This window comes from Myotis yumanensis, unplaced genomic scaffold, assembly GCF_028538775.1.
Source record: "Myotis yumanensis isolate MYYU_CA2020_CCGP unplaced genomic scaffold, mMyoYum1.0.hap1 SCAF_18, whole genome shotgun sequence".
In the NCBI taxonomy this organism is placed as follows: Eukaryota; Metazoa; Chordata; class Mammalia; order Chiroptera; family Vespertilionidae; genus Myotis; species Myotis yumanensis.
The window spans coordinates 11,163,070-11,176,137 of record NW_027223769.1 but is presented as its reverse complement, the minus strand read 5'-3'; the positions used below and the strand labels follow the sequence as shown (position 1 = coordinate 11,176,137).

General features: G+C 52.9%; 1 protein-coding gene and 1 pseudogene across 2 annotated transcripts in view; one reads left to right on the top strand and one right to left on the bottom strand.

Annotated features, from left to right (window-relative positions):
- The window catches only part of ACSF3 (acyl-CoA synthetase family member 3), a 75,606-nt gene that overhangs the window by 36,619 nt on the left and 25,919 nt on the right, over positions 1-13,068 (top strand). For both annotated transcript variants that reach the window (XM_070398330.1, XM_070398329.1), the window contains exon 6: positions 4,684-4,796. In XM_070398330.1, coding sequence (XP_070254431.1) covers positions 4,684-4,796 — 113 coding nt within the window. The remainder of the gene's footprint in view (positions 1-4,683; positions 4,797-13,068) is intronic.
- On the bottom strand, positions 1,125-4,555 carry LOC138997273 (large ribosomal subunit protein eL22 pseudogene; annotated as a pseudogene).

Below are 13,068 nucleotides of genomic sequence, written 5' to 3'. Positions count from 1 at the left end.
ATAAATAAATAAATAAATAAGAAAAGGGAGCCCAATGTATAGTAGAGAGGAACATATTTGCCAGTGATATCTCTGATAAGAGATTAATTTCCAAAATATATAAGGAACTCATACAACTCAACACCAGGAAAACAAACAACCAAATTAAAAATGGGCGGAGGACCTGAATAGACACTTCTCCAAACTGGACAATGGACATGAAAAAAATGCCCAGCCAGCATGGCTCAGTGGTTGAGCATTGATTTATGAACCAGGAGGTCACAGTTCGATTCTCAGTCAGAGCTTATGCCCAGGTTGCAGGCTCGATCCCTAATGTGGGGCATGAAGGAGGCAGCTGATCAATGATTCTCTCTTATCATTGATGTCTCTCCCTCTCCCATCCTCTCTGAAATAAATAAAAATATATCTTTTTAAAATGCTCAGCATCACTAATCATCAGAGAAATGTAAATTAAAACTACAATGAGGTATCACCTCACACCGGTCAGAATGGCTACCATCAATAAATCAACAAACAAGTGCTGGCGAGGATGTAGAGAAAAGGGAACCCTAGTATACTGCTGGTGGGAATGCAGACTGGTGCAGCCACTGTGCAAAACAGTAGGTTATTTTCTCAAAAAATTAAAAATGGAATTGCCATTTGACCCAGCCATCTCACTTCTAGGAATCCTGAAACAGACATATCAGAAAGAATAAATGCACTCCTATGTTCATAACAGTGTTGTTTACAATCGCTAAGATCTGGAAACAGCCCAAGTACCCATCAATAGAGGGGATAGTAAAGCTGTGGTACATTTACACAATGGAATACTATCTATATAAAAGCCTAATATGCAAATTATCCCTGTGGGAGTTCAACCAGGAGACTGATTGCTCGCTATGACGTGCTAACCACCAGCGGGCAGTGCAGAATGAAGTAAGGCCCCGGCCTGCAGCCGGGGAAAGGAGGCCCTGGCCGGCAGCCAGAAGGCCCCAATCAACCCTGATTGCCAGCCAGGCCTGGGGACCCAATCCATGCACAAATTTTGTGCACCAGGCCTCTAGTGTGGCTATGAAAAAGCAAGATCTCTTTTTTTTTTTGGTTCCCAAGTTCTATTCAAGAACTCATACAAAATTTGTCAGATAAATGAGCTTTAACCCTCATCTTCCTCCTCTTCTTCATCCTGGTTTATCTGGAAGTAAAACAATTCGTAACTCTCTTTGCTGTTAGCAACTACGCGCAACCAGTCACATAGGTTATTCTTCAAATATTTTTTAGTGCAATATTTCAAATATCTTTTGGAAAAAGGCACCTCAGACATTACAGTGATCTTACTCTTGCTTCTTTCAATGGTTACAACCCCTCTGCCGAGATTCCCAGCTTTTCCATTCACTTGGATTCTCTCCTGAAGAAACTGCTCAAAGTTGGCAGAGTCCATGATTCCACCTTTATGGGGTGGGTGCAGTGAAGGGTGAACTTCAGAACCTGCTTCTTTTTTTTTCTCCCCTTCGCCAGGAGCTTTTTCACGGAGCCATGGCGGCTGCGGAGGCAGAAAGAAGATCTCTTAACTTTTGTGACAGCATGGATAGACCTGGGGATTATTATGCTAAGCACCTGGAAAGCAGGGAAGCTCACGCCCCTTCCCCATACCTGCCCTAGGCATCTCTTCCATCTGGATATTCAGAGGTTGTAGGCTTTATAACAAATTGATCTTTTAGTAAGTAAACTGTTTTCCAGAGTTCTCTGAGCCGCTCTAGCAAATGATTGAACCCAGGAGGAGGTTGTGGAAACCTCTGATTTGTAGCCAAGTTGGACAGACGCTGTGGGTAACACCACTTATGACTAGCAGTCACTGAAGTGACCCACTAACAGTTATGGGACTGAGCTTTTAACCTTCTCCACATGTGCCCCCAACAGCTACTGCAGATGGTCGGGCATGGCTGAGGTGGCACACACCTCCCCTGTCCTGGGCAGACCCAGGAGGACTCCCTCGGCCACACACCTCTCTCTGGTCTCAGGGCCTATATGGAGCCTCTGCTTCCTTCCTTCTGGGGAGAGGAGCTCCCAGCTCACAACTGAGGAGGCGTCTGAGCGCACTCGGGCTGAGCCAGTGTCCACTGCTGCTCAGACAGGCTGCTCGGAAGGAAGGGGGTGAGAAGCAGGCTTTCATTTCTGAGTGAGGCAGTTGGTCCTGCTTCAGATTCTGCACTTAAGTTGACGAAATGCCTCCTGATGAAATAACCACATTCTGCCTGACTCCTTAAGGTGTGTTTATGGAACTCTTTATCTCTGGCAGGTACTTCTAGAAATCATATCTGACCAGTCTCAGAGGGCAATCAATCATTTTCCAGTATCTGATGTTTTCTTCGTATTCGGGCTAATCACCCTGCCCAGCACTGTATCACCCTTGCTCAAGCAGCAAGAAAGATCTTACTGATACAGATTCGAGACCATTGTCAGCTCCATACGGCCTGTGGCAGTGCCGGGGGCACAGGGTCAGCGTGGCCTGAGTGTCCTCCTGCGTGGCCTCAGCCCTGCCTCTCACACATGCGGCCTTTGTCTTCTGCATATTATCTGCCCAATTTCTCCCTTGAACCCTTTGTTCTATGGCTTTTACACACACACTTATCGTAAATTATGACCAACACTTTAGTCACTAAGGGCTAAAACCAAGGTCAGCCTACTGAAGTTTGACCATGAAACACGAGTGACTGGGAGCATCTGGAGACCTTGGACCCCCGGCCCGGGTGAGTGTCCCAGCAGTCTGAGCTGTGGCCCTTGCTGGCAGCTCTGGTCACTCTGCCGGTGTGTCTGTCAGTCCTCTTCAAACCATGAGGTCCAGGGAGGAGCAGTGTAGATGACAGGAGTTAAACTTATCACTGAAACGAGAGATTGACAAAGAAAGGCATTATTTAATCTAGAAAAGATAATGACCTTGGAGCCAACTGGAAACCAAATTTAGAGTGTGCAGAATGGCAGCTGGTCTTGACTGCACCCAGGGGCAGGCTGAGCCATCAGCAGGAGAAGCATAGCTTGTGACATCATAGCGGGCTGGGCTTGGTCCCACCTCCCCATTCACAAGCTAGTCCTTGTCTCTGGTCCCAATGTCTTATCTCTACACTGGAGATGAAATGCCCATGCGTCTAGGCTCTCTTGAGTCCTGAATGTCCTTAATGCCTGTATAACCAGACTCCAAGTATATGTACAACTAAGAAGAGAGGAGGGCACATGCCGTACGATTTCTTTCATGTGAAACTAGAGGCCTTCGTGGCCCCGTGGCCCTGCCCCTCACCCACTGGTTGTTCCAGAAGGTCTGATGTCTGGTCTAATTAGCATATTAGCTCTTTATTATATAGGATTTCCAGAGCAGGCAAATTCATAGAGACAGAAAGTGGATTAGTGGTTACTGGGGGTAAGGGGCTAGAGGTGGGAAGTGATTGCTGATGGACACAGGCTTCTTCTGGGGTGGTGACAATATCTGGAACTAGATGATGATGATTGCTAAATGCCACTGAATTGCCACTCTATAATGATCAATTGTATCTTATATGGATTTCACTTTAATTTGAAAAATCTTTGGAAACCAAAAAAAAGCGGGGCGGTGGGAGGATGCTGGTCTGTCTGCTTCCAGCTGGGACCTGATACAGAGTACTGACCAGAGTTGAGGAAAAAATCCTCCGGAACATGGAGAGCTCACCATAGCCTTAGGGCCCAGGCCTCGCCCCTGAACCTCAGGTGCAGGAGACAGGCCAAGGAGGATAGGACGGTGCTGTTTTACAGAAGACTGACAGCCAACCTTGTAGAAATCATATCTGACCTCACATACCACAGTGGGCCACAGACCACCAGTTGGTGACTGCTGCTCTGGAGCATTCAGAGTCTCGCCTTGCACACTGTTTGGATCCGGGACATGAAACAAATTGCAGAGTTTGCTGACCTCACTTCTGGGGACATTTATCCCCTGAGAAATCCTCATTGATTTCAGCGGTTATAATAAAGGCCTTAAAACCTTGAAGTGAATTTGCATAGCTGCTGGGAGTTTGGTCTTGGAACCTCGGTTATGCCTTAGTCATTTATTACAGTAGCTGTGGAACACATTCAAGCCACCTGCCTTACCTTTGTAGGTTTGAAGTTTGATTGTAAGCTGGCCCACTATGCTGGGGCCTTTGAGTGGGATGAAGACACTGATCAAACCATGGGTGCCTAAGAATAAACCAGAATGCCAGCGATATTATCCCACTGCCATGAGGATCCTTGCTCACCGCCCAACTTTCAGCATCAGTGCCTCTTGGGATCTTTTCTGGACAGGTGCGCTTCAGTGCCCTTACTGCTCAGCCAGGTACAAGTAGAAGCCGTGCCTACATCCCACCGGGGTGCAGGAGGCCTTCCTAGGATGAACTGAAGGCTCTGGAGCAGCGGTCACCAACCTTGCAGACTTCACATACCACCAGTGGTCCACAGACCACCAGTTGGTGACTGCTGCTCTGGAGCATTCAGAGTCTCACCTTGCACACTGTTGGCAACTGTGAGCACTGAGCACTGGCTGCTGCTGTGGCAGGGTGGGCGCCCGCTGCATGCTCCCAGGTCTTCTCTCCTCTGTGAATGATGTCCAGGCAGGATCCGAGAGCGACAGGTGTATAGCCCTCTCCTTTGGAATCCCTCTGACTCCATCTTCTTTCTCTCATATTTCTCCTCTCATTGCAGGTTCTGTGGGGACCCCACTGCCAGGCGTTGAGGTACGAATTGTCTCAGAAAACCCACAGAAGGAGGGCTGCCCCTACATCCTCCACGCGGAAGGAAACGAGAAGGACACCAGGGTGAGCCACTCTGTTTTCCATGGTGGCACATGAGCGTTGCACGGTCATGACCACCCAGCAGGCCAGTCACAGAGGTTTGGGTCTCTGTGCTCTGGAGGTGGAATCCCCACTACTTGGGGTTGGCCCTCCTGGATGGTGGGGATGCTGGCTGGTATTTACCAAGGGTGCCACTGTGAACAGTATGAGAGGGCATCCAAGGCCCAGCTGTGCCCCAATCTCCAGTGCTCTGCCTGGCTTCTCCCTGGGCTCCATGCACTGGTGTTACTTTGAGGTGGGTCATGACCGCATTGGCTAAGGACAACTCAAGTTAAAACAGAAGTCACTGCAGGTGGGATCTGGTTAAAAATTCTGTGCTGGCAGGACCCTGGTGCCTACTCAGAGTGACGCCAACACACACTTCCGGGGCAGGTGTGGCCATGCCAGGAGCCTCGTTAAGGCTCTTTGGGCAGGTCCACAGGACCCTTTGAACTAAGGTTACCCATTTCTACTGAAATCACTGGTGGTGCTCTCTTAGTTTCTATGTGATTCTAAAATTCACAAGAGTGAAGCAGAAACTGTCCATTGTCTTATTTCAGTGAAGATATTAATAGCTACAGATGTGCTGGTCATAAGTGAAGGGGAGTCACAGAAAAGTTTAGGATTAGTGGGAAGTGGAATGTTTATTTCAAGGGAAATGATGTTCATCCTGGCTAGTTTGGCTCAGTGCAGGGGTGGGCAAACTTTTTGACTCGAGGGCCACAATGGGTTCTTAAACTGGACCGGAGGGTCGGAACAAAAGCATGGATGGAGTGTTTGTGTGAATTAATATAAATTCAAAGTAAACATCATTACATTTTTTTTTAGTTTTATTCATTTCAAACGGGCCGGATCCGGCCCGAGGGCCGTAGTTTGCCCACGGCTGGCTCAGTGGATAGAGCTTTGGCCCTCGGACTGAAGGGTCACAGGTTTGATTCTGGTTACGGCACGTTACCTCGGTTGTAGGCTCGATCCCCAGCACCAGTTGGGGCACGTGCATGAGGCACACAATTGATGTGTCTCACATCATTGTTTCTCTCTGTGTGTCTCTCCCCCTCCCTCCCACTCTCTCTAAAAAAATCAATGGAAAAATATCCTCAGGTGAGGATTAACCCCTCCCCCCCCAAAAAAGAAGAAAGGAAATGATTTTCTCTACAGCTGATATCCATACTAGACATCACCTGATTGATTTCTGTTTCTCAGAGGTTTCAAAAGATGACAGTAGTGAGTCCTTATTGCAGCTTATCCTTCTTCGTGAGCACTGCTGGGCTGGTCAGTCCCCCTCTGCACCTCATGTGCCAGGAGGGGCTGGGTGCAGGCCATGCTCTATGGGCCCCAGTTTCCACATCTGAAATGGGAGGACTGAGGAGATTGTTGTTGAATGTTTTTGTGGATGCAAATAGGTGGAATTTGGATGCTTTAAAGTATAATTTATGGAAATCTTAGAATGATGTCAAAAAGTAGGCATTCTGTTTACCCAAGAACACCTCTTACCTGGGCCCTCACCAGGTTCTCACTCTCTCAGCCTCTGTTCCCAGATGTGCTAACATCTAGACACAGTCTTGCTCCTCCACTACCACCCTGAGGGTCCGAGCCATTGCTGTCACTCCCTGACCACCCTCTGCCAGGGCTCTTGCCTCTGCCCTGCTGCTCCAAGGCGTCAGCCACACCCATACCATGGAGTCCTTTTCTGGCTCTCAGCCTGTGCCCTGCACTGCCTCCCAATACCACTGCCGCCTCCTCGTGGACTCCTGCTTATCCCCTGGTCACCAGCCCTCCCTGCATTTGATGACTGCCTCCCCCATGGATGCTTAGCCTGTGTGCCAGGTCAGGAATGGCCAGCGGAGAATTCAGGCCAGGTTGTGGGCTCCAGGGACACTGCTCATCAGAAGGTCCCCATTAGAGAGGAACAGTGTGGATTTGTGGATCCATCAGATGCTAGTGACACAAGCAGCAGGATCCATGACTACTGCCTCCGCCAGGTGCCAATTGCCTGATGGCTCGGCCTCCATGTGCACCTGTTCTACTGAAAGTCGCAGGGATGCTGCCAGAGAGAAAGGGTAGGGGGGAGCATCTCCCTCCTAAATGACGATACAATTTAAGTAACTCGCACCTGTGGTGGCAGGCAGCCGGCCATCTGACAGCTCCTCTCCCATCTTTGATTGTTTCCATCTACAGAGAGTTGTGCACAGAAACTTGCTTAAAATAGAAAAAGCCGTGGCCCTGGCCCAGAGCGCTTGACAACCAGGGAGAAGGAAGCAAACATTCCACAGGCTGGGGGCTCCAGGAGAATGGGTGCCACTGGCTAGGGCTCTGAGGGGCCATGGAGATAGGAGAGGGCATAAGGGAGCTGGGTCTGGTCCTCCCTGCATGATGAGTTCCGTACAGATACACCCCAGCTGTCTAAATGTGAACATAAGGGGATTTGGCACTCATGAGGGTGTGTTCTAGAACATTTTCAACTCAGTGAAGGGATCGGAGGACAGACAGTCCAGACTGTAGCTGCCCTGATGGCCACATGGAGTCTCAGGGCCCCTCCATGGGAAGACACACCAGAGGGCCTGTTGTCCCACACAGGGGTTTGGCCCTGGACCTAGTGTTTAGTCTTGTGACCAGTGAGGCTGTGCTCGGCAAAGGCCACCTCTGGGGTAACCAGGGTTACAGGAGGGACCCCTGGTTAAGTCCCGGCTGCAGGGCCCTGCCTCTTTCTCCCTATGCCTTTCTTGAAGGTGGCCCCGCCATGGCACTGTTTGCTTGACCCCACCTTCAGTGCAGTAGGACACTTGCTCTCGAGGTTGTTACCTTCAAGGGCCGCAGATCAGAAACGGGCTTTGGGGTCTCACTAATGGGTAGAGTGACACCTCCCTCCTGTGTTTGATGGCATTTGCCAATCTATCTTTAGCCTTTAAAAGTGGAGACTCAAAGTCCTCTCCCCCCAAGACTTTGTAGAGTATGAATGAAGCAGTGCTCAGGCAGTTGCCTACATGGAACTTTCCATCTGGGCCTCCCGCTCTGTGAGATGTGGCCTCAGCTCCCAGCAGATCACAGCTGCGCTTCTGTGTCTGTACCAGCCCATCAGCACTGCAGCGTGCAGGATGAGCCACGGGCAGGGTTAGGCCTGAAGGCATGCAAACTGAGGCCCCGGCCATCCTGAAGAAACTCATTTTAGTCCATTTCAGTGGCATGTTGCAGCGGAAACAGGAACTAGCACTGGCCTCGTTGGGGACCATGGTTACTAATAAGAATAGAAGGAAGCTACGGTACCCGTGAACTGTCGGTGTAGGGTGGCCTCATGCTGCAGGAGTCTGCAGTCTGCTCAGTTCCTACACGGATTGTGAACCTGCTGCTGCAAATTGTTGATACTGTCTCTGAAACAGAGATTTGCCAAGCAAAACCCTTCCAGTTCCTGTCTGATACACTATAAGTTCCCAGTTAGTGCAGCCCAAACTGGTAAGGACTGACTCTTTAATGTTCATAAGTTAGGAAGGCTGAGATGATTTTTTTCAAGTGGTTTGTTTGTTTTTTACTTTTAATTGGTAATAAATTTATAGGAAAGTTACAAAAATAATAGTACAAAGAACACCTACACACCCCTCACCCAGATCACTTACTGTTAATACCCACTGTTCTTTCTCCACACACAGGATTCCTCTGCGCCGTGCGCCATGGCCCTTCCCCCAAAACACCCACAGTGCAGCAACCGTGGCACAGGACCAGCATCTTATCCAACCTCTCCCACGCTGTGGTGTTCCCCTTGTGTACTGACCTCATGATGTCACATGTAGCGCCTTTCTCCACTGCAGGTTCAGTCTGGGGCAGGTGTTTCCCTGGCTTGTCCTGAGGACAGGTCTTGAAGCAGGCCCGTGCACCTGGATGATAGGCATGATGTCCGTGCAGGTAGCAGTTACCAAAGAGAGAAGTGCCTACTGAGCGGAAGTGTGCCGCGTGGTGATGGTGAGCGTACAGCGAACGTGGAGGTTCAGGGAGGACATCACTGAGAACTCCCTGCAGCCAGCCTGCTGTGGGAACTGTGGCCTCAGCCTCTCCCATCCATTCCTTCCTTTCATCCAACTAGCACATGAGGAGACCCCTCTGGGCTGGACACCAACCCTCATGTTGCTGCCAAGATCAGCAGACAGGTCTCAGCAGTAATGGCACCCATCCTGGCAAACGCTGCGTGGGGTTAGGTGTCCCGCAGGCCATGCAGAACTTCCCAGACAACAGGAGACCCCTGTTAACTCCTACAGGCCCAGAGCAAAGGGTTCTCACAAGCCCACATCACCCAATAGCTGTGCTGCCTGAGGGCCAGGTATATATGGGTCAGGAGGGCAAGTTGTCCTGGTGCCCCACAGAATACAGCCTGGGCTCACTGTGGGATGTTATGCAGTGACACCCTCGTGTCTCCATGTCCCTGAGTGTGTGGCTGCCCTGGCTGACCAGCACCCCAGCAGCTCAGTTGTCCCTTTTGTCTGTAGCTTTGCTGCCAGCACTTCCTGATTCTTGCAACTTTGGTGGGACTTCAGGCACTAGTAGAGCGGGCGCTCTCCCCCACTGGGAGGTTCTCTGGCACCATTTGAAGTAGTTCCACCTTCGAGGCTTCCTCTGGCTGCGCCCTCCCTGCTGGGCTGGGTTAACGCATGGCTTTGTTTGCTGCCATGCATCTTTCATGTGCTGCAGCCTCCAGCTGGCTCCTGCCTGTAAACTCTGCACGTCGCACACTCTATTTTTTTATTTTTTTTATTTTTTGAAATTGCTTGCTTACATGAGAGCCAAGCACCAGCTACCAACAATGGGGTCCATCAGCAGATAAAGGGCTTCACAGCTGTATGTAACACAGAGGATAGCCAGTCCTCCACACAAAATCATCTCCTCTTGCTGATGATGCAGAGACCCATGTGGATGTGCATTGGCTAGAGCAGGACAGGTGCTGTGAGCTCTGTTTCCTTTTATTTCTTCTTAAAAATTAATTATCTCGTATCTTATCCATATGCAGGCTGTCACTCTGGACAGCAGACTGCTCTGTTGCCTCTCCTCCCCACGCCACCAGCATCTCCAGTCCCCTCCCCTGTCATGGCCATCTGTCGCTACGTGTGCCGCCAACTGCTGCACGTGACCCATAGTTGGGCCTGGAACGCTCTGCCCCACGATGGTAATGGTGCCTTCCCCACAGACGCACTCACTTCAGACAAACAGCTGACAGTTCCATCCCTCTTGAGTTGTGATGAAGTCCATCACCTCTATCAGGGCCAGGTAGGAGGCAGCATGACCCGAAAGAGAGAATCACATTTGTCACCCTGATGTTCCAGGTGACTTCCTGAGAGCACTCAGCAGCCCTGTGCCTCTCTTTCCAGCTGTCAACCAGAGCTTGCCCTCAAATACCCTTTGCTCTGAAATACAAGGCAAGAAGTCCCACCTTCCTCCCATTGGCTCATCCCTCTGTGGGTGGCCAGTTCTTTCTGGTCTAAGCAGTGGGCAATGCTTGGCTGGGTGGCCCCTCATCAGGATACAAGGGGAGCCCACAGTCAAGGAGGGGCCATTAGGGACAGGTGCTGTACCTTGTGTACTGCACCTGCTCACCAGTCTGGATTCCGGCACCTTCTTCTAGTATGCCCTCCACCACAGAGGGGCAGAGCTGTCTTCTCATCATGAATCGGGCAGGTGTCAGGGGTTCCACCTGTTTCGAGCAACACCTGCCGCTGATAGAGGAGAGTGCAGTGCTGCTTCCAGCAGGTCACTAGGCCAGTGGAACATGGGTCAGAGTTGGGGCAGGCACTACAGTCTGTGAAAGTGGGATTCAGGCTGCTTCAGATGAGGAAGTGTTCATTCTTGTGTTGGCAGCTCTCAGGCATGGCGCTGGTCATAGTAAGTGGAGAGGCCCTCACTCAATCGATGTTCCTGTAGGCACAAAGATGGGGAGTCCCTTGTGAACACAGCCTAGATTTTTATTGCCGTGTGGAAAGCAGGTGTGGCATGAAGTCATGTGAGACTGCCAGGCACCCAGGGTCTGGCTGCGTGTCCATCCAACCTGCACCCGAAACACCCTCAGGAACAGCTGGTCCCCAGAGCTTGGGGAGTGGGCCCCACTGACCACCCACCCAGCCCTGCTTCTTGTCCTAGCACACGAGGGTGTGAAACCCAAGTGGTTCTGAGGAGTCCCAGCAGAAACCCCTTCAGGGCTCTGGCTCTGTGCATGGCCTGGTGACATGAGTGATAGATTTTAGTTGAAGGCAGTGTTTGCTGTTATACACTACTAGAGGTCCGGTGCATGAAATTCATGCACAGGTGCGGTCCCTAGGCCTGGTTGGCGATCAAAGCGTGAGTGTCTGGCGTGGGAGGACAGGTCCCAGCTGACCTCTGGGCCCTGGGCAGCCCCCGCGTGCTCCCCTCCACCTGAGTCATGGCGCCTGAGTTTCCATACAGAGATGCAGTGAGCGCTGCCAGACACCGCAGGCTGGGGCACAGGGTGGGCCTCTGGGCCGCCCAGCAGCGCCGCACGGAATTCAGGCGGGCAGCACGCTCTCTCCTGGCCGGCCTCACAGACCAGCTCCTGCGTGAACCCACAGGGAGCCCAACTGGCGCCCCTGCAGTCCCGGTGGCTGCGGCCCAGCTCACCCAGAGGGTGCAGGGCAGGCTGGGTGTGGGGAGGGGGGGTGGTGGGTAGGGGGGCGGAAGGGGCTCCCCAGCATGGGAGCCCTGGCATCCCAGGGGAGGGAAGCAGGGGGAGTGAGAGCAAGCTCAGGGACACCCCACATTCTCACCACATCTCTGTCCCCACCACCCCAGCCCCCAGGTAGCCAGTGAGAGGTCGCAGCCCCCCACCCGGGTGCCGCAGGGGGTTGGTTGCCACCACCCACCCCCACTTCCCCATCCCAGCCCAGGGCCCAGCCCCGATTGGGCTTTCAGGGCCTGCCTGCCCCTGGTCACCCTCTGCGGGGCGATCGGCAGGGCAATCGGGCCCCTGCTTGCACCTGCCTTGGCCTGCTGTAGCCCACTTACCTGCTTCACCGTCCCGCTGCAGTCCCGCTCTCATTGGGGCCCATTGGGCCGGCAGCACCTCCACTGCTGCCTGCTGCCAGCACTGCATCGCCGACACCCACCATGTTCCGCGCCACACCCTGGTGGTCAGCACACGTCATAGCAAGCAGTTGAACTCCTGGTTGAACAATTTGCACATTAGGCTTTTATTATATCGGACTAGAGGCCCGGTGCACAAAAATCTGTGCACTCGGGGGGAAAGGGGGGTCCCTTAGCCCAGCCTGTGCCCTCTCGCAGTCTGGGACCCCTCGGGAGATAATGACCTGCTGGCTTAGGCCTGCTCCCGGGTATGGCCGATTGGGGGGTTGGGGCACTGCCCCCTGTCACACTCAAGGCAGGGTCGATAGGGAAGTTGCGGCACCACCCCCTGTCACGCACAGAGCAGGGCCAATCAGGGGGTTGAGGAGCTCCCCCCTGTCACGCACAGAGCAGGGCCAATAGGGGAGTTGGGGCACCGCCCCCTGTCACACACAGAGCAGGGCGGATCAGGGGGTTGGGGCGCTGCCCCCTGTCATGCACAGAGCAGGGCCCATCAGGGGGGTTGGGGCTCCGTACCCTGTCACACACAGAGCAGGGCCCATCAGGGGGTTGAGGAGCTCCCCCCGTCACTCACAGAGTAGGGCCGATAGGGGAGTTGGGGCACCGCCCCCTGTCACAGAGCAGGGCGGATCGGGGGTTGGGGCGCCGCCCTCTATCACCCACAGAGCAGGGCCAGTCAGGGGGTTGGGGCGCCGCCACTGTCACACTCAGGGCAGGGCCGATGGGGAGGTTATGGGTCTACCCCGTCACACACAGAGCAGGGCCCGTGGGGGGAGGTTGGGGCGCCGCACCCTGTCACACACAGAGCCGCAGGGCGATCAGGGGGTTGGGGAGCTCCCCCCTATCAAGCACAGAGCAGGGCTGATCAGGGGGTTGGGGCACCGCACCCTGTCACACACAGAGCCGCAGGGCGATCAGGGGGTTGGGGAGCTCCCCCCTATCAGGCACAGAGCAGGGCTGATCAGGGGGTTGGGGCGCCTTACCCTGTCATGAACAGAGCAGGGTGGATAGGGAGGTTGTGGCCTCGCCACCTGTCACACACAGAGCCACAGGGCGATCAGGGGGTTTGGTCACTGCCCCCTGTCACGCTGATCCCGGTGCCGGGAGGCATATTACCCTTTTACTATATAGGATAGAGGCCTGGTGCACAGGTGGGGGCCGGCTGGTTTGCCCTGAAGGGTGT